Source organism: Schistocerca cancellata, chromosome 8 (assembly GCF_023864275.1).
Source record: "Schistocerca cancellata isolate TAMUIC-IGC-003103 chromosome 8, iqSchCanc2.1, whole genome shotgun sequence".
Lineage (NCBI taxonomy): Eukaryota > Metazoa > Arthropoda > Insecta > Orthoptera > Acrididae > Schistocerca > Schistocerca cancellata.
In genome coordinates, this window is record NC_064633.1 from 299,966,362 (window position 1) to 299,988,555 (window position 22,194).

The 22,194-nt window shown below is 43.2% G+C and overlaps 1 protein-coding gene across 1 annotated transcript in view; it reads right to left on the reverse strand.

The window, feature by feature from the left end:
* Window positions 1-14,148: 14,148 nt before the first annotated feature.
* Window positions 14,149-22,194, reverse strand: part of LOC126095533 (protein O-mannosyl-transferase TMTC1-like) — a 337,583-nt gene continuing 329,537 nt past the window's right edge. The window contains exon 15 of the mRNA XM_049910315.1: window positions 14,149-14,241. Coding sequence (XP_049766272.1) covers window positions 14,149-14,241 — 93 coding nt within the window. The remainder of the gene's footprint in view (window positions 14,242-22,194) is intronic.

The window sequence follows — 22,194 nt, forward strand, 5'->3', positions numbered from 1 at the left end:
AGGAGAGTAAAGAGACAAGAAGGTTATTTAGTAGATAGGAGGCAAATTTGCTCGAAACTGGGTTCCCACTGGAGCAAATTACAATAACGCAGTAGCAGATTAATACTGTAGAGCACCACTAAGGGAAACAAGAGAGTCATGTAGACAATATGGAGAAGTGCTAAATAATATAGAGAAGAGACTAAGATGCTCCATCAGACAAAAAATCAGCTTTGTGGAGCAACAGAAGAGCTTACGATCAGCGTGATGGGCCAACAGGAAGTTAGGAATATGTGAGAATATCACACGGTGTGTGGCCCATGTTAACAGCAGAAAATATAGAAGTGAAATAGTTTCTCACATTAAATCAGAGGCAGGAAAACGTAGATCAAATACATTGCCAAAGGAGTGAGATTTCGGCAAAGAGCTGTGAAGATTTTAAGGTAAAGTTTGTGGAGGTGTTAGGTTAGTGAAAAGTGACCGATACACGTAACTGTGTGCGTCTTTCAGATAACCTTGTGCGTGAAACAGGACGTGTTTGTCCAGGAACAAGTCGTGAACAGGAACATTCCGATGATTTGGCAAGCACAGCGAACTAGGTCACCAGAAGAAGAATCTTCTGATAACAAGCACTTCCTTCTTCTGCGCAAATTTCAAGCCTTTAAAGGCATTGGTAATGTATTGAATCCGAAGATTTGAACTGAACAGTTTGAACACACATTTTAAGATTTATGGCCGTCAAGGTATCAGTGGGAATTTCTCTGTTGATACTGCAAGGGGGCAACAGTGACAAGAATGCGACCAATAGTGCTACAGTGCACTTAATACAAGGAATTTAAGGAAGCATTATTAGCTAATTACTGGTCCAGGGCACCACAGAAGAGAATCAAGCAGGAGATAATAATCAGACAGTACCTTGAAGGATGTGGTTTCCAAAGTTCACGAAAAATCGTTGAAGCTATGGAATATTCACTTCTTCAAAAATCATACGGTTCTGTTACCTCAAGCTACCCGCCAGTTACAAGCGTGTTCATGCTGAATGTGATGAAAAGGATATTGAACCTTTCAAACGCTTGCTTCGAGGGTTAAGAGTTCACCCAGACAGAAGATGAAGCTTGAGACAGGCATTGGGAGCAAAAATGCTATTTTATTGGGCCACTCTACCAGTTAGAATGTGAGAATAATCGATTCTGATCTTAAGATAAGGGATATTTTCTCCCCTATCAACAGAGCAAAAGTAACTAGTACAACTACCAACAAAGTTGTTGTTACCTATTTTGGCCAGGGTTGAACAAGCAAGAGAGGCCCAGCCCTCAGACTGAGATAATTGACATTCAATCTTCCAATTCACAATCATGTATTAATGCAAGGAAATCATCACTGCAATGATGGGCAGATACCATGAGAATCGAAATGGGAAAATCCACGAATGACATCGCTACCTGACTGATTACGATGTTGTGAGGAAACTACCATTACGACATGGATTTTCTGAGAGAAAATCAGATAGTCCTACATCTTCAAAATGGTGAAATAGTATTGCAAAAAGATTATCCTGTATGCATCTGTATCGAGGAACAAGTTATCTATGTTTATAATCGGAACGCAATGATGAAAGGTTAGAGAGCTTATAATTGCGTCTGTGAGTGTATCTTCCAGGTAATGAACGTCCCATGGGAAACGAAATCCAACTAAGAATACAGGAGAAAGTTGAGACAATTAGAAATACCAGTTCACTTGAAAAGGAATGGTGTCGGAAATTTTGTAGGGTATTTCAACGGTCTCCTTACTTAATCTGCGTGTGTTAAAGAACTTCCATTATAAAAGTGAAGTAGAGAAACGTGCAAAGCTTAATGTGCAGCCTTACATGATACCTCTGGTGAACAAACAAATAATTTTGAGTAGATGTGGGTAATGCTCGTCCAAGTCATGGTCAAATCTGCCGTTTTATTCTGTAATAACCCACTTCTGTAATAACCCACTGCTGGTACTGCAGAAAAACAATGACACAATTCACCTGGTACTTGATTCGTGTCAGATTAATACCATCATTGTTCCAGAAACTGACAGACCAGAAACCTGTTACAGCTGTTACAAAAATTCCTTGGTTTACAAGTTTTTGCGGCGATTGATATGCACTCTAGTTAATGGCAAATCGAGTTCGACACTGCTTACAGTACATTATATTCCTTCCTGTTATCCAGGGTTATCAATCTAAGCATCTCCCCTTTCGACTCAACATTTGCTCCACTCCATTTATTTGTGGTTCAGATGGTGTCATTTATGAGTAATTATGGCACTGTGTGACAAAGTACCTGGTTAACATCTCAGTAGTGAAAATTCTAGGGAAGGACGCCACCAAGTATTAAGTGCAATGCTCCATGAACTTTAGAATCACAGAATCCCTGCAAAATCTCGTCTTGGAACTATCCACATCAAATTCCTGGGACATCTGATCACCAGACAAGGGATTTCATGTGGCTCATGCAAGATCGAGGCCGCTGATAGCTCACTTCAAAATCAAGAAACAGGCTCATGGATAACTTGGCGTAGTTAAATTTTAACTTCTATACACGCTAATTACTGTGGAGACCTTACCGACACTTCACTTGTGTGAACCTACAGGTAAGAAGAGGTTTTGGAAGTTTGATGTAGAAGGCGAAAGCGAATTCCAGTTGTTGAAGAATGCACTCATGACTGCCCAACTTTTAAAACACCCTTGTTTATTACGTGATTTCGGCTTGATCATGCGTAGCGACAAAACTAGTTTGGGACTGGTTTTATTTCACGAATTTGAGAAGGATAAACCACGACGAATATACCTGTCGTGTTTGGGAGCACAGTATCATAAAAATGGACAAGAATTTTTACATTACAGAATTAGAAGTTCTCACCATTACACGGGGTTTCCAAAAGTTCTGATGCTTCTTACTTGGGTGCAACACCAAAGATTAAATTGAAAAGAAAGGGTTATAGTTCGTACTCACACGGAAACTATCATATGGAAACTTGCCCAGTGGCTGCTACATCTCCAGAAATTCGTCGTTATGATCACACATACACATGTGCTGGGCTCTACCAGTATCATAGCAGATGCACTGTCACATTCACATATTCATCTAGCCGAGTGAATGGAAGGAGATCCAGAAAAAAACCATTTTAGCCTTTATCATCTAGAAAATGTAGTATTTGAAAATAATATATCCTCATCCTTGCCAGAAATTTCTAGAGAACAGTGGAAAGACGCTGCCCTTCTGCATCTCAAGAACAAATGTATGAATAAAGAGCTGAGTCACTGATTGGGCTAACGTTAAATCCTCTCATCTTGCCCTCACCGCTGTTTTAATACTCCCACCTTTGATTCCATGTACGAACACTGCTCACACCAACGTCGCAGTTAGTTCTAGGATGCCTGGAATGTTTTATTCCCTCATCAGTCCTTGGAAGAATTAGCGAAATTTTTGCTACAGTGTGCCATAGTTTCGGCCACGTTCTGCCTACTAGAGCGAAATAAATGTGCTTGTTAATCGAAAGTGTGTTTTGACTTGTATTTCTCCAATAATGTTTCTGTCACAAGTTGCTGTCAAATCGCTTACGAGTAGTTTATTTCGAGGTACACCTACAATCCTGGTTTTAACGAATTTTAATAAAACACCATGACTGTGGCTTGGTATTAGTTCGACTGCTAGGTCATAGTTCTCTATGAATTCTGTAAGTTCATCTTCATTTCCGTTAAAATCCCATGGAATTAACTCAAGTGTGTAAAACAGAACTATTCTCTGAGTGGGACCTCAGTACCTTCCAGATTCATATTAGATGGTTTTTGGTCCTTTCTCGCGGCTGTAGACCTTAATAACTTTCCGTTCACCACGTTTGTTGGTCAGGTGGCGGTACTGTTCTGGTGCCTCGTGCAAGTGTAACGTTGGAGTTCGATGCAGTCAGCACACATTGCCGTTGATTGAAGTGTCGGTGGCCCTAATCTCCACTATCGGAACTGCTCCAAAAGCCATCTTCTGTTGTTTACTGCAGTGGGCTGCACACTGTGGTTAGTTGATTCTGTGGTAAAGGATGTTGTCTTCTTTTTCTTTCTTCTTTCTTGCTTCTCCCCCGCTATACAATAAAAACGGATGTTCTGCCCTTTCAGTCCAACTGATCTACTACCACAGATTTTAGTAAAAGTACTCAACCAGACTTCGAATCCTGGACGCCACATCTGAAAACAGTTTTATATGTCTTAACCCGATGTGGGTCACGACGTACTTCTTTAGAAGATCATACTCAGAGGTGATGCAGAGTCTGTCATCCATTTCTTGGTACATGAGTGGCTATCTACAGGAGTGTAACGGCGGCGGGGTCAGGCTGAGATTTTTCGGGCCATTGTCGTAGGAGACACCACAGAAAAGCTTTCATATTAATATGAGGAGGTAAATATGGTGGTGATAGGGAAATGAGATTCTGCGCTGGCTTACAGGCCTGCTTTTTATTGCTTCTTCATGTGTTCGCAGTGACAATTAGAAGAACACCGGCAATGGTTTATAAAAACGTAGATGAGGCTTACCAGATTCTCCAATGGAAATGGAAATGAGCGTATGGCGCCAGTGGCCGGGAGTTCCCAGTCGGGAAGTTCGGCCGCCTAATGCAGGTCTTATTCAGAGCGACGCCACAATGGGTGACCTGCGCGTGGACGATGGGGATGAAATGATGATGAGGACCGCACAACACGCAGTCCATGAGGGGAGAAAATCTCCTTCCTCAGCCGGGAATCGAACCAGGGCGTGGCAATCCAATGCGTTGACCATTCAGCTAATGAAGCGCACGATTCTCCATTAAACTTCAAGAAGAAACGGTCACCCCAACTTATAAGTTTGTAAAGGTTCAGGTATACACACTAGAGATGGGTCGAACTCGTTCATTCCTGTGAACTACTTCATTCATTTCACTCTATACCGTGAAGCGTTCAAATGAAGTAGTTCATTCATGAAGTACGGAAGCCTGGCGAAGTTGACCAGTTCGCCGCTCAGCTGCTCAGCGCTCGCTTCGCTTCGCCTCGCTCGTACAATAAAGCTTCGTAATACTTCATAATAATACCAACAGATGGCCGAACTAAGCAGTAACGTGCACGCAACGTTTTGCGCTCTTATAGCGTTTGAGTTAAACAGAGCATGGTCGAAGGGGACAAAGGAAAGATAAACAGAGAAGCCTGTCACATATAAAGAAAGTATTACATTTAATTTTGCTCGACATTTTCTCATGAAGCGCCAAATGAAACATTATTTGTTGTATTCATGGACTGAAAACTAGGACTACCAACGAAATGCACTCCAATTTTATGTTCCTTTTAAAATTTAGTCCAAAATAGAATGAGTATGTTTACCACTGTCATAAAGTCTATATACCTACGTTAAGTAATTATTCAGAAGTTTTCCTGTAGATTTTATTTTTGTTGAGAATAATAACCCTCAGATTCAAAACGTAAACTGTCGCCTGTAGTCACTGGTACGATTTCAGGTAAAACCCCTCTTTCAGTGTTATTAACAAACAGCCAGCCTCTTCGTTTGTATCTTTAATATTCATTTGTCTGCAAGCGCTGCCAACGGTAGGTTACCCGTAGACGCGCCGATGTAGTGGGAGAGGGAGAGGGGAAGAGAGTGAGTGAACTAGAAAAAAGTGTGGAGTGTGCTATCTGTGAAGAGTTTGAAGTACCAGTTCATTGAAAATGAGTGGTTAGTTCACACTTCACTGGAGTGAAGCGTTCATTTGAACGACTCATTCACGAGCTCCACATCACTAATACACAGTAGTGTCTGGTGGTATACACCATGAGCAATGGACGCCCAGATTCTATTGTTCTAGTTCAACTCTTAGTTTCAAGAACTCGTCACAATGAAGACTACGTCCACACATAGGTACACAGTGATGATCCGGAACATTATGACCACCTACCTAACAGCCGGTACGTCCGCCTTTGGAACTGCCTTTTCAAGGCAATGAGGCCTTGATAGGTCGGTGGAGGGAGCTGGCACACATCTGCACACAAAAGTCACATATTTCCCGTAAATTCCGGCGATGGGGACGGCGGGCTCTGACGCCACGTCGAACCACATCCAAGATATTTGCGATCTAGTTCAGATTTGGCGAATTGGATGAGCAGCACATCAACTGGAACTTGCCACTGTATTCCTCAAACCGCACCATCACACTCCTGGCATTGTGACATCGCGCATTATCTTGTCGAAAAATGCCACTGCCGTCGGGAAACATGATCGTCTTGAATGGGTGTACATGGCCTGTAGCCAGTGTAAGATACTCTTAAGCCGCCATGGTGCTTTGCTCGAGCTGCACGGGACCCATTGAAGCTCACCTGTAGTAGCATAATTAGGCCGCCGTCAGCTCATGTCCTTCGTGCAGCACTGATGTCAAGGAGCTGTTCCCCTGGAAGAAGACGGATCAACACCCTTGCATGGGCTTTATGAGTAAGGTATCCGGATTCATCAGCCCGTGCAACGCGCGGCCATTGCTCCGACGTTCGATTACGATGGTCACGTCTTCATTTCAGTCGTAGTTGCTGATGGCGTAGTGTTAACATTGGCACAAGCATAGATCTTCGGCTGCGGAGGCCCATCGTTAGGAGTGTTCTTGCACTGTGTGTTCTGACACATTTGTACTCTGCCCAGCATTAAAGGTTGATATTAGGTCCTCCGCCTATCCTGTTTTACCAGTCTGCCCCACCCACGACGTCCGACGTCTGTACAAATAAAGGGGGGTGGCCGACCAGCATCACGACGTTTGGACTTGGTTTCACCTTGGTTTCGCCACGTATTGAAGACACTCACCACAGCACTCCTCGAACACCCAACAAGGCTTGGAGTGTCCGAAATACTCGTGCTGAGCTCCACCCCATCACAAACTGCCCTCGGCCAAACTCAGACAGATGGAGCGCCTTCCCCATTCTACACACGGACAGCACGCTCAATGATGCTACGTGCACCTTTCGTATGTCTGACTAGCAGTCATTCATCGCTAGGTGATGCTGCTATCGCCTGGACGGTTTTACACTCCTGGAAATGGAAAAAAGAACACATTGACACCGGTGTGTCAGACCCACCATACTTGCTCCGGACACTGCGAGAGGGCTGTACAAGCAATGATCACACGCACGGCACAGCGGACACACCAGGAACCGCGGTGTTGGCCGTCGAATGGCGCTAGCTGCGCAGCATTTGTGCACCGCCGCCGTCAGTGTCAGCCAGTTTGCCGTGGCATACGGAGCTCCATCGCAGTCTTTAACACTGGTAGCATGCCGCGACAGCATGGACGTGAACCGTATGTGCAGTTGACGGACTTTGAGCGAGGGCGTATAGTGGGCATGCGGGAGGCCGGGTGGACGTACCGCCGAATTGCTCAACACGTGGGGCGTGAGGTCTCCACAGTACATCGATGTTGTCGCCAGTGGTCGGCGGAAGGTGTACGTGCCCGTCGACCTGGGACCGGACCTCAGCGACGCACGGATGCACGCCAAGACCGTTGGATCCTACGCAGGGCCGTAGGGGACCGCACCGCCACTTCCCAGCAAATTAGGGACACTGTTGCTCCTGGGGTATCGGCGAGGACCATTCGCAACCGTCTCCATGAAGCTGGGCTACGGTCCCGCACACCGTTAGGCCGTCTTCCGCTCACGCCCCAACATCGTGCAGCCCGCCTCCAGTGGTGTCGCGACAGGCGTGAATGGAGGGACGAATGGAGACGTGTCGTCTTCAGCGATGAGAGTCGCTTCTGCCTTGGTGCCAATGATGGTCGTATGCGTGTTTGGCGCCGTGCAGGTGAGCGCCACAATCAGGACTGCATACGACCGAGGCACACAGGGCCAACACCCGGCATCATGGTGTGGAGAGCGATCTCCTACACTGGCCGTACACCACTGGTGATCGTCGAGGGGACACTGAATAGTGCACGGTACATCCAAACCGTCATCGAACCCATCGTTCTACCATTCCTAGACCGGCAAGGGAACTTGCTGTTCCAACAGGACAATGCACGTCCGCATGTATCCCGTGCCACCCAACGTGCTCTAGAAGGTGTAAGTCAACTACCCTGGCCAGCAAGATCTCCGGATCTGTCCCCCATTGAGCATGTTTGGGACTGGATGAAGCGTCGTCTCACGCGGTCTGCACGTCCAGCACGAACGCTGGTCCAACTGAGGCGCCAGGTGGAAATCGCATGGCAAGCCGTTCCACAGGACTACATCCAGCATCTCTACGATCTTCTCCGTGGGAGAATAGCAGCCTGCATTGCTGCGAAAGGTGGATATACACTGTACTAGTGCCGACATTGTGCATGCTCTGTTGCCTGTGTCTATGTGCCTGTGGTTCTGTCAGTGTGATCATGTGATGTATCTGACCCCAGGAATGTGTCAATTAAGTTTCCCCTTCCTGGGACAATGAATTCACGGTGTTCTTATTTCAATTTCCAGGAGTGTATATCGATAGTAGATTGGTAGCCATAATGATCTGGCTGTTGACTGTATGCAGACAAATATTCAATGGAAACTAGTAATCCTAGTCCAGAGGTACGTAGAGGCAGCCTTTTGCGAGTCATTAGCGAACAAGTTTAACTGAAGATGATGCCCACTCACGTGGTATCCCCTGTAGGCTGTCGGTCATCTGAGGCAAGAACTCTCCTGGTCACACGACTTCGTTGCTTGCTGGACTCCGCTTGCTTGGCGTTTGAGGGCCCGTGTATACGATATTTAGCGCAGTTTTCTTAGAGATGGGAAGTGACTGTGTCGCTTTTTAGTTGCAGCTCGCTATCAGTGTGCGTGAAATCAGCAGTTTGTCACAGTTCATGACCTCTTAATGGATTGGCGAATGTGGCTTGTGCTACCTAAGTTACAAGGTGTATAGGTAATTTTCATACTTACATGAATTTCCTTTTCTTCTGGCAACCCGTCATTATACTGTCGTTACAGTGTTGTTATCGACACAAAAATCCGTAGATAACACTTGGATCAAATAGGTAAAGTCCTTCACAACCTCCGGGAAGTCGAGGCAACTGTAAAATCTGCTAGGTCAAGCTGATCTAGAGAGAGATCTCATTCCTCGGTCATGTTGTGTCCAGTGGAGATGTGAGTGTGTACCATGACCATAGCGAAACTATTCATCTCTTCCCCACACCCAAGGAGAAAAATGATGTAGCTAGGTTTCTGGGCAAGGTGACTGTTATTTTACAAAGTCATTCCCAGTTTTGTCTAGCTGGCTGTCCCCATCAACCAAGTGTGGAGAAAGGGTAATAATTTTCAGTCGACTAATACTCAACAGGCTCCTTCGATGCACTGAAGGCAGCATTGGCTGTTGCAACCGTCCTAGCTGGGCCTGACTTCGATGGGGAGTTTACACTGGATAGACGTTTACAATTCTTGCGTGCAGCCGTCCCCCTCCAACAGAAGGAAGGAAGGAGGCAACCTATCAGTGACGTCTTCAGGTCTTTATACATTGTGAAGTGCAAACAGTCTATATAAAAATAGAAGCGCTAGTCGTGTTGTTTCCATTAGAATCATCCAGTTTCACCTTGAATATAAGCCGTTCCTCTTAGAGGCAGACAAGCAGGCGTTAACATGGGTGCTAGCTAGGCCGAAGGGATAGCCAGACGACCTGTGTAGATATATATACATTTAATGCTCATCGTGTAAACGGGGAGGATAATCGGATGACTGAAGCGTTTAGCTGTATGTTACAATACGGATATGAGGCAGCGGGTCCCTCGCAACGTGAGGAAGAAGTAGGTTGCATGGGGGCAGCCCTTGGGTAGATTCCAGGGCTGTTTGGAGGGTTGTTTAAGAGTCATATTGCTGATACTCGATTATGTGAAAGTAAGGTTACGTTAACAGTATTGGAGGGGAAGAAGTGCCAGGGAATTTGATTAAGAAGGAATTACCTTGCTTCTGTACCCGCTATGACAACGAGGTTTAAATCTGGCTATCCCAGGACCTGACTCCTCCGGTTATTGGGTATTTCGTCACTCTCTGCGGAGGGCGCCAAGGGGTGTATAACACTATTACGTGGACCGAGGAACATCTCACTTGCCCTATGTTGAATGACAATGTTCATAAATTAGTGGGCCACTGTGAGGAATGCTTGAGAGCAAAATCCATCTCCAATACCTGGGTGGGGGAGCTTTGCTCGGAGAGGGTAGAGCATCCTCCACGTGTAGCCATTAACCAACTTAATAATGTTTTCTCTATCTTTGCGACCCCAAAATTTCTAGTTAGTTTTATGCGTTGTGAATTTAAGTATTTCTTATGTGATCACCACCGTCCACTATCCACAACCATCTTCTGCGCAGCTTGTGTACCACATCTTCAAGTCCTTATGTCACGCGAACTCGCAGATGCGGTGGAATTTGATTGGTTATCTCACTTTTGCCATTAACACAGCGGTCCACGTCACTCACAAGACCACTCCCCACAAACTTACGTCATCGTTCCCTACTTTCTCCACTTCCGAAACTGTGCTCTTCCTGCGGACAACGACCTTAAGTTTATTAAGAACAATTCGGTATTTGGAAGAAATAACAGCAGGCTTGAACACTGTAGGGAAGCCACCTTTGTGTAACAAAAGCAGGTCTCAGACCTTGCTACGCCCAGGAGACAAGGTCTACCTTAAGAACCTTTGGGCACGAAGCAATGGGGGGGGGGGGTCACAGTCACTTCTAAAACGTCACCAAGGTTTGTGGGACAATACAAGGTAGTCCAAACCGCTTGTCATGTGACATTCTTGATCCAGAACCTCTCCATCTTTAAAATAGTTAGCTCACGTCAACCAGCTTAAGTCGCCACTGGAAACCAGGATGCCAGCTATTTTTTTTCCAATCCTTGCCCCTCCCATCCCCGCAGGTTCCAGTTTAAGGAGAAGGGGAGGAGGATTGGACTGTGCGCTTGCCGCTTGTATCGATAGTACCTACACTAGGCATATTTCTGGCCCGTCGCTGGGGGAGCAGAGGACGTTCCGCCGAAAGAGTGCGCACATAAACAGTGACGGAGGGGATATGAGCCACTACACGGCTAGCTATTGAGGGACTAGCCTGCAGCTGTGGTAGTTGAATGTCCATATTGTTTCAGAGCGTGCGAGTACTCCGCATTGGCCGAACATTGACGGATGGTGGCCGTCTCGCCTGGAGAATCGTATTGGCACGCAGACAGGGAACTTGGCTGTCATTTACCCGACCGTTGCCGGAAGTTCATCTGCTTGGGGAATTCTTGCCTAGCTGTGTTGACATCTTTTGTAAATAGGCATTATATTTCGGGCTCTGTTGTGGCATCGTGGTATCCTCCATACCTGCTTGAAATATGTGCAGTTAATAAGGCCGGGAATTGTGAGTTAAAGGAGCTCTTCGGGTGTTTGATACTGACTGTAGTGATCACATGAAGTTAAAGATACAGTGAAATGACTAAAGTCGTGGGATAGCGATATGCACATAAACATCTGGCGGTAGTATCGCGTACACGAATAATAAAAGAACAGTCCATTGGAGTAATGCATAGACGTAACTGTCATTTGTAATCAAGTATTCGTGTGAATAGGTTTCCACGTGACACTGATGCCACTACGGGAACTGACAGACCTCGAATGCCAAATGACTGTTGAAGCTAGACGCATGGGATACAGGTTAGTAACGTGAAAACCAAAAGAAACAGCAACGACACTTCCGTAAAAAGAAAGACCTGTACCGTTGATCCATGTGATATAATGTTTGTCATCATTTCAATAATCTTCACGGGGAAAAGCGTAAAAGCAACTTATGTCAACAGGTGCGAACTCTCGGACTCAATGATTTTCTTTTTTCCTACTGATGAAGATAACTCAAAATCAAATCTAATTTATATACGTCTGTTCTTCTCCAATTGGTTTACACAGAGCCATCGCAAACGATTCGTTGCTTAAAATTTCTTCTGTACCATTTGAGTAACTTTCACTGCACCTAGCCATACCATGTACGTAATTCTGAAATGATCACGAAACCATACTCAACCACTGGAAAACAACACGGTTATCCTCTGCCAGGCACTTAAATGTGATTTGCAGAGTATCCATGTATATGTAGATGTTTGCATGACGATCTGGCCCCGACGTAAAACAGCTACCAACCCCCCCCCCCCTCCTGCTATTATCAACATCCACAGACATTATACATACTGCAGTATGAACTTCTTGAGCCCATACTTTCATCGCAAACAATTATTTCTCTTCTGATGAACGAAAGCTTTTATTCGACTTCTAACAATATTATTTGCACCTTTCGCTGTGTGGTCTACGTGAAGTCCATTAAGTGACAAAATTGTCGTTCCTTATCACGAAAATTTCAAAAAAGAATGCCTATCTTCCAACAGTTAACCCTACCGTATGTCCAACGAATAAACATTTAATTTGTAAAATAGTCATTATAAGTTTCTGAGTGTCTGTTCTGATGTCTATCGATTTACGTATTTACCATACGCCGAGTCTTCCATGTTTCATTCAATTTCTCTCCGGAAAGCTCAAAAACTTCTGTCATTTCACGTACTTTCGTAATTCCGTTTTCAACTTACCACATAGTGAGTTTCATGGTAGGCGAGGTCCTACATGTTGAGCACTGTTGTCCATGCATTTCCTGTCATGTTACTCAAATTACGTTTACACAGTGGAAGTGTTGCGTGTGTGTTTAGGGGGGGGGGAGGGGGAGGGAGACATCATACAAATAAAATACATTTTGTTTTCTGAATATACACTTTATTGTCAGCTTCCTGTCTGTGTAAACATAGCATTTCATGAAATACAAACAGTGCATTTTCGAATGCTGGTCATTTACAAATAAACGAAGCATTGTGTTCAATAAGAAAATCTGAAGGGTTAAGTTATAAAAGCAATTTTACTTGTAATAATTTCACATTATTTAGGAACATCTATGGGATTCTGAATAATGACGACTGCTATGAAACAAGACGGCATGCTATTTCCTTTGGCCTTCATTTCGAATCAGACATGATTTTGATCTTACAATGCGTCGCTGCATTAACTTAGATGCCCCATGTTTCTCAGCCCCATCTCATTTTCTTAAAAACGCGTACTTTTATTTTAAATTTAGCAAAATTGAAACCGATAAGGAAATTTTTCACTATAGTCTTAAACTGTAATAATGATATTCATTTAGTAGGATAAAATAGTCGCTTAATACAAAAATTTCCCTCTCCGAGCGTTAACTAATTAATATATCTGTACAATACGTGGAGGAAATTTTCTTCGCCATTTGCTAAATTAATGAATGAATTTAGTGCAAATTAAGAGGCAGAAGATAAACTTGTGCTTGGTAACCAACACTCGTACACCAAACTAAAAAAGGGTGTCGTGCTAAAAAATGCGGTTACAAATTTAAACTAGTGATTATATTATTACAGAAACGTTACGCTTTCAAGTAAAATAATTAAAAGTATGCCATTAGGACAACAGATCTCCTTCTAGAAACAGATAATTGGTGCCTGTCTGGGTAAAAAGCGCTTCACGAAATGGGTATGTAAGGAGCGAAAGAGCATGCCTCTTCTATACGTTAGTAGAATCATAAGGAGGCACAAACAATTAATTCTTATGTATAGGATGTGGAGTTGTCTCACAGCGACAGTTCTTCGCTACGTCCAAACTTCACAGGTACTGAAAACTGTACTCGTTTCCTCACACGTTCACATATGACACTATCGTTATTCATTCGGCATATTCCTTCGCTCCCATCAATTGGACCATGTCTTCAGTCGCCTGTACCATTTGTATTCGTATCACAACTTCTCCCCATTTTCACCAAAAGTTGCAAGTTGTATACAAGGAGAATTTTAAGCTCACAATGTACGAAGGTGTTTATTTATGGAAAAGTAGAACAGGAGTTTGTTAAATATGTGTGTACATAAATAATGTATCGTAGATTGTTTCGCTACGTATCTTAGGATAGAAGAAGGGAGTCACTCCTCGGTTATTGAAGTGGTGAGAATACACACCCAAAACTAGAGCTATAGAGGCGGGGCGGGCAGAGAGGAGGTCCAGGGGTGAGGGGTGGGGGCGGGGGTGCCGTCGGCGGCTCAGTCGCAGAGTGTGGTCCTCGTGTGGCGGCGCCACGTCACAGCAGGTGGCGGCGCGGCGGCGGCCCGCCGCGTCATCCCGTGGTCAGCTCCGTCGAGAAGTCCTCCTCCGTAGGCAGCGACAGCGGCGGGAAGTGCTCCTCCGACCAGTAGCTGTAGTGGTAGCCCTGAGGACACACGGACGTCGTAAGGAAAACGCAGGCAGGCCTCAAGTTCCCTAAAGGAAGACATGTTACAACTAAGGCTGCAACTTTGTGTAATACTTTTATTTGCTGCTAGGCGTTCCCGGCAACACCTTCCTTTGGCTCAGTCTGGTTAAACGGAACGCAAGAAAACAGAAAGCACTCGTTGGGAAACAGATATATGAAGAGGTTGCAAAATCAGCCAACCAGTTGCAAACAAAGATTTAGTAGCCATTGAGCTAGGTTTCGATATTTATAAAAATATCTTCTTCAGAAGGAGTGGGCCTTGTTACATCACATACTAGGTAAAGAACTAATAAACATTTGTTAGCAACTGGTTGGCTGATCTTTCAGCCTCTTCAGATTTACACAGTTTCTGTTTCGCAGCCATCTTTAAGGTTTTGAAATGGATATATATCACAATCAGCAACTCCTCCCCTATCTCCGTCTACCTTCACCTCTTCCTAACTTTGTCATTTCTTTCTCGTCCGCTCTCTATATGTCCATCAGCTGCCGCGCGGGATTAGTCGAGCGGTCTTAGGCGCAGCAGTCATGGACTGTGCGGCTGGTCCCGGCGGAGGTTCGAGTCCTCCCTCGGACATGTGTCTGTGTGTTTGTCCTTAGGATAGTTTAGGTTAAGTAGTGTGTAAGCTTAGAGACTGATGACCTTAGCAGTTTAGTACCATCAGATTTCACACACATTTGAACATTTTTTTGTCCATCAGCTCTTCTCCTTTTCTTTGTCCATATTCTCCTCTCCCTCTTTCCCCATCTCCTCCCGCCCCCTTCGTTTTTCCAACTTTCTATCTCCACTTTCTCTCACCCTTTGTCCATGTCCTCTTCCCCCCTTCCCCCCTCTCTCTAACCTTGCGACTTATTCATTATTTTTGCCTATCCAGATTCTGTAGTCTAATCATAAGTCGATAAGCCATTAACTGGGACTGTCCTTCTTGCCAACAACACAAAACAAACACCATCCGAACAGGCCTCGAAAGCCAAACGGTACCGACTGGCCGGCGTGTCACTCTCAACCCTTAGGCGTCACCAGGTGTGGATATGGTGGGCGTGTGGTCAGCTCACCGCTTCCCAGCCGTTTCCCGTATTCGTGACCGGTTCCGCTACTTTACAGTCATGTAGCTCCTCACTTAGCCTCACAAAGTCCTACTGCACCCAGCTTGCCAACAGCATTCGGCAGACCCGTACGGTAACCCAATCCAAGTGCTAGCCAAGTCCAACAGTGCTAACTTTGGTGATCTGATGGGAACCAACTTTAACACTGCGGTCAGGCCGTTGGCATATATATATATATATCTCCGTCTCAGTGTTCATTAGAGTATTGTGTGTTACATTTTTACACAATACTCTAACGAACATTGAGACGGATATATATATATATATATATATATATATAATCCGTCTCAGTGTTCATTAGAGTATTGTGTAAAAATTGTAAGAAGGAAAATCACTCAAGATCTTTTCGAAATTATTGGCAATAAGTTTTCCCGCCTGTGTATTACGGATTTATTTATATACAATATATATTTTAAAAATTAGAAAAACATGCGCATATTCGAGTCCAGCATTGTGTAAAATTCTAAAGCACTCAATGAAGAACTGATGCAGATTTAAGGTTTTTCACAAACGGACATTTACATTCTTATTGATTTCTCTTCTCCTTTAATTACACCATATATATTTAAATACTATGTGTGGCGCTCTAGTAGGTACATAAAACTCACACGTATTCAAACGCAGTGTTAACAGCTCAAAGCAATCGGTGAAGAACTTTCAGAGAATGGAGATTTTGTACAAACAGACATTAACATTTTTATTCTTAGAGGTTGACCAGTGTCACCTCATTTTCATTATCAAGCGTTTGCATGTAAGTGGTCGTACTTTTACTGTTTGTTGACACAACATGAAGTTAAAGAGTAAAATTTTTTTCAAGAATGCCGAGGCGTGTTCTAGTCAGCGTTGTCAATTCATGACTTACTATTGACCATGAAGATGAATTTGCCACACAGCAAATAAAGATATAGCATAATGTTATACAGTGAACGGAGACATATATAATTTCAACCAGTATCTGATTGCCGTTGACCCATAAAATAATCGAGATTCTTTAGTTATTTGGTTTTAAGAACTATTTCAATCTTGAGAGAGCCTTTGACATTTCACAAGCTAGACCTGAGCGACAAAATTTCGGAGAAAATTCAGAGATACTTTTATGAGTTTATGAGTATTTTCTTTAGAGGGATCGTGGTCTCGAGCGGCTCGCTCAATTATGGTTAATTTTATAGTCTTTTTGCGTTGCTCTTTGTATGCCTGCTTTCCTGGCAACATTCCTTAAGAATTAACAATGATACACGGTAGTGTGAAGAGATTAATCGATGCAGCGTTGGCAGATATGTACTTGAAGAAAATGATTAAAACCCTTTGTGAACTTCAGATTGAAGCTGAAGCATATTGACTTGAATATGTGACATCGGCAAATAAAAGCAAAACTGCTAAGGATCAAAACGACTCAACGTAGTGATGTATAAATACTGCAGTCCGGAGTAGGTTCCTGCACAAAAATTCTCACAAAAAAGAGAAAATGTTCGGAACACTGCACAAATCATAGTAGTCAACATTCATGTTCATTAAATGTAAATACAATGCGTGAGAAATAAAAAAAAGTGGAACACAAAGAACATATGGCCATATGCCACTGTAATCGTAATTACTCGCTGACATAATCGTTGAGGACTAAAATGTTTGGAGTTGCAATTTTGTGACACGTAAAACGGCCAATAGTCTGCATAAGTGTTTTTTGTGTTTCGTGTTGTTACCAGACCTGGTAGAGTACGTAAGAGGCGTCATATGTTGCGTGGAGAAAACATGTGAGATAGCGTTATTAGCACCTGGTACATAGTTTGCAAGGGGCGTCGTTGTGAGCCTCCATTTGGCAGGCTCACTTAATCTTGCGCTATCCAGATCTTTTGGGCATTCGGATGTAACAGCGATCCACTGCTGGACAGCATGGGAAAGTGAGGGCAAGCGTACACGTCGTTAGTTTTCCGGCGATCACGTCTGTCCATCACAAGGGGAATCGTCGTATTGCGCACCAAGCACATCGTATCCCTCATATCTTTGCCTGCTATTCAAGAACAAGGCATGGACTCCCTGCACTGTGCTTTGCCATCCCGCATCATCGGTCGGGGACTAGCAGCAGGCAGACTAGGGAATTATGGTTCCATGTGTAGGTCGCCGTTAGCAACACGGGACTAATGAATGCATTTGCAATGGTGACTTAGACGATAACCATGGACTGCTGATAAATTGCCTGGGTTCAGCGATGAATTGTGGTTATGCAATATCTGGATGACTACCGTCCGCGAGTCTGGTGATAACCTGGGTAGAGATTCCATTCTTTCAAGGATATTAGGAGATTTAGAGGTGTTACTCTTGGTTTCATGGCGTAAGGACCCGTCTGGTATTCAAAGTAACTGTTGGTATTGACTGTGGGAACACGGATGGCAGAATGGCTTGTTACGGACATCCTGCACCCTCCTGTGTTATCGCTCAAGCGAAAGTATCGTGGCGTCATTTCTCAATAGAACAATACTCGTCCATACGTGGCACGTGTTTCCATGAACTCTCTGCGTGACGCTGTGGTACTCCTACGGCCAGGAAGATCCCGATATCTGGCCGGAATAGAATGTGTGTGTGACCATCTCGGATTTGTACTCTGTCCCAGTGTCGGTATACGGGATATGAAGGACCGGTCACCAGGTACAACCGCTGTGGGCCTGCTTGCCTCAGGAGATTATACATCGGCTTCATGGCACACATGTTGACCAAAAAAGTAAATGCATCCAAGTGAGAGGGGATGCAATGTCATAGTGATGGTTCAAATGGCTCTGAGCACTATGGAACTTAACTTCTGAGGTCATCAGTCCCCTAGAACTTATAACTACTTAAACCTAACTAACCTAAGGACATCACACACATCCATTCCCAAGGCAGGATTCGAATCTGCGACCGTAGCGGTCGCGCGGTTCCAGACTGTAGCGCCTAGAACTGCTCGGCCACTTCGGCCGGCCGTCATACTGATAAGTGGGATAATAGTGCCAACTTAATTGTAGTTTTGACTCTGTTTTTTAATCACAGAAATAAAATCCATATCCTTCAATCCGTGAAGTTTAATTTGGTTTCCTCACTGCGATCTGAGTGCTTCATCTAGTTCTGGGATTGCGAGCCTTCATACATATACATTTAATTCATACGTATACATTTCTACAAAGAAATGTTTAATATGGCCATGGCGTGACATCAAACTAATCTTACAGCTAAATTTTGATACCGCATATTGCTCTATTTATCTGGCCTATTTTGTATGTGTTTAGTCATGTGATACATTATGAACGGATGCTTATTATAAGATCTGATGTTTCACAAAAGTCTGGTATCGACTTATCTACGAAAAAAGAAACTAAATACGCCCATATTACAACTGTTTATTTCCATTCAGAAATAGATAGTTCAAATGGCGCTTATAAAATAAACATTTTTAATTTACCTAAATGAAAGAATAACATATATGGTTTCTGATTAGTACATTCAATGCCAAATAATTTATATTAGGTGCTTACTTTGTAAATTTTAGCAGAATGAAAGCTAAACTTGAGTCAGCTGACACACGATTCCTTAGGGATTCTTTAATGTTAGTCATTTCCGAAAATAATGACTCACAGGCACTGGTAGATGAAAATATTGTCAAGATAGCAAACGTCAGCTTCTTTGGACAGCTACATGTGCCTGCATTAAAATCTACTTTTCTACATTTTTAATGTCAGCATTTTGTGCTCACATTGCCAGATAGTCTTCTAACTTTGTTACATCTAATCCTTTTTTTTGTTTCGCTAAATTTTGGAGTCCATTTTGAAATATATTTGAAATCAGACACTTGTATTTAAATTTCTTACGTTTTCAGCCAATAATTTATACCAAGTTCAGTTTCTGCAGTGAAACTGCATCTGCATGTATCAAAAGTTTAGTAGCTCCAACAACTCTTAAAACTGAGAAAATATCAACGAAAATTCTTCCGTTTAAGAGTATGTTAGTTAACAAAATTCCTCAGTGATTCTTACCTAGTCTGGATTTCCGTGTAAAATAAAACATTGGTGATTTTCAAAATTTGAGAAATATTTGTAGTTTTAGGAAACAATATCGTTATTACAGTGGGCTATCATAACAATAATTGTTTCGTTTGGGTCTTAATGCTTTAATTCAGAGTGTATAAATCATTGAAATGAAATGCTGGCACATGTCCGCAGAGAACATCAGTCATGTAAGCCAAGTAACATCAGTTAACTATGAGTATTGCACATCAGTTAACTATGAGTATTACATAATTTTTAACTCATATTTTAAAAACAGCCTGATTTCTTACAAACAATCCACGTAGGTTTGATGTACGTTGCTCCTACTCAAACAACGAATGTTTTTGCATGTCAGTAAGCCGTTGTACGCCGAGTTAACTTCAATAACGCTTCGATCTTTCTTTTTTATCAGAACCTTACGACGATGTAAGGTTTACTACTTTTGTGACTAATAAAACTGTTATATTATCAAGGAGAATCAAATCTTCCTTTGCACACAAATCTTCTTGATTATTGATGAAATGAATAATAGACTGTCCAATATGCGCTTGGAATGAAGTAAACAAAAAAAGGGAAAAAAACCTGCGCACCATTTTGGGTAGCACTAGCATTCGCTGTAGAAACAACTTTGCTTAAATCTATTTTTCAGTCAGTGACTTGTTAACATCCGTACAAACGTCTGTGCCCTTAGCAAGTGTTGGTAACGGTACTATCACAGTCAATTCTTTTTTGTCGTCATTTTTAAAACAATATCGAAGCTATGAATGAACTTGACTTCGTTAATTTCAATGGGTCGTCCGGTGACCTTGGTGTCACCGTCCCGTTATTCCCTGGGACAAAATATGTGTACACCAATTGTCTGCGTGCAGCATTATTTGCCTGAAGCGAGCGAAATATTTCTAAATGTTTGCGAATCGTTAATTGGGACATGGCTACAAGCTCGGTATTCAGCTAGTGGGACGGAGAAAACCACCTAAAAGTCACCTAGGCTGGCCAGCACCCCAGCCTTCGTCGTTCATCAGACGGTCGGATTTGATTCGGGTCCGGCGTACCTCCCAGTCCCGTAGCGTCACTTTAACACGTATGACTGTCCGAGCGTGTACCTGTAAATTAGTTTAATAATATCTGCTTATCCATTAATACTGTATACTAACTTACTGCAACTTTCCTGTGGTACAATATAAGGCCATGGTAAAGCTACGGAAGTGCATAATACCAATTTTTCTATTAAAGATACTGCGAGCGACGTTGTGCTAAGAGCACCAGCCTTATAAGTGGGTGTCTAAGAATCCTGAAAGTAGATTAGTGCGACAGCGTTAATTTGTACCCAACACCAGTATGACGTTACAGGTCGGGCGGACACAGCCTCAGTTACCGTTCACTTCGTATCACCAAAGTTGCGCCTGTGAGGTTAGGTGGAGAAACGTGACTTGAAGTTGTGAATTTTCCACCTACACATTGATCATTGATCATTATAGTTGCCAAGATTTTTTGTAACAATTATCACAAGCACATACAATTATTCAAACATGTCAGGAGGATAGGTTGATAATCAGCTTAAATCAAGAGAGCGCAGAATATTGCGAGCAGTATGTTCATCATTGTAAATTACCGCCGGACTGCCAAAAACTATATGCCACCCATCTGGAAGGATACACCTTTAATATTGCACAACAATCGAGAACCCTTTGAGTAACGAGAAGGGCAGCATACGTGTCAACTGCAGTAACACCTGTAACCATGCTGTGCAGCTTCTTCGCGGAACAATATTACTAAGACATGAAATTCTAGTATCTAGCGTCACTAACACGGAGAGATATATAGACAGAGCTGTTCGATGCTTGTGATGAGGTCTCTCAGTCTGAAGAATTGTTTTATGAAGCTTGTGATGTGGTCTTCTGTCTGGAGACTGATTTATTGAAGCTCTCACGTAGACTACCCTGTGAAGCGTCTTCATCTCTGCTTGGCTAGTGCAGACTGCAACCTTTTGAATCTGTTCATTGTATTAATGCCTTGGGCTCGCTCTACAATTTTTGCCACTCATAGCCTCCTCCATTGCGAAATCGATTTATTGAAGCTTCAAAATGTGTCTCAGCACTTCTCGTAGTCAAGCTGTTATCGAAAATTTCTTTTTTTCTCACCACGTCACCACTCTCTGTCTCTCATGTCAAGTCATTCGACTCCTATAGGCCACAGTGCAGTCTATACATAACAGCCATATTTAGGCAGTTATCTGACAGCAGTTATGTGAAACTACATCGTTCCTAACAGGCTGTAATTTTAAAGTATCTATAAGAGCTACATAGAGCTAATAGCTAGTTTATGGCGTTGGTCTTTTACAACTGAATAACCGAAGGAGGTACACAATCCTTGTTATTGTTTTTTTTTTTTTTTTTTTTTTTGTCATCAGTCTACTGACTGGTTTGATGCGGCCCGCCACGAATTCCTTTCCTGTGCTAACCTGTTCATCTCAGAGTAGCACTTGCAACCTACGTCTTCAATTATTTGCTTGACGTATTCCAATCTCTGTTTTCCTCTACAGTTTTTGCCCTCTACAACTCCCTCTAGTACCATGGAAGTCATTCCCTCATGTCTTAGCAGACGTCCTATCATCCTATCCCTTCTCCTTATCAGTGTTTTCCACATATTCCTTTCCTCTCCGATTCTGCGTAGAACCTCCTCATTCCTTACCTTATCAGTCCACCTAATTTTCAACATTCGTCTATAGCACCACATCCCAAATGCTTCGATTCTCTTCTGTACCGGTTTCCCCACAGTCCATGTTTCACTACCA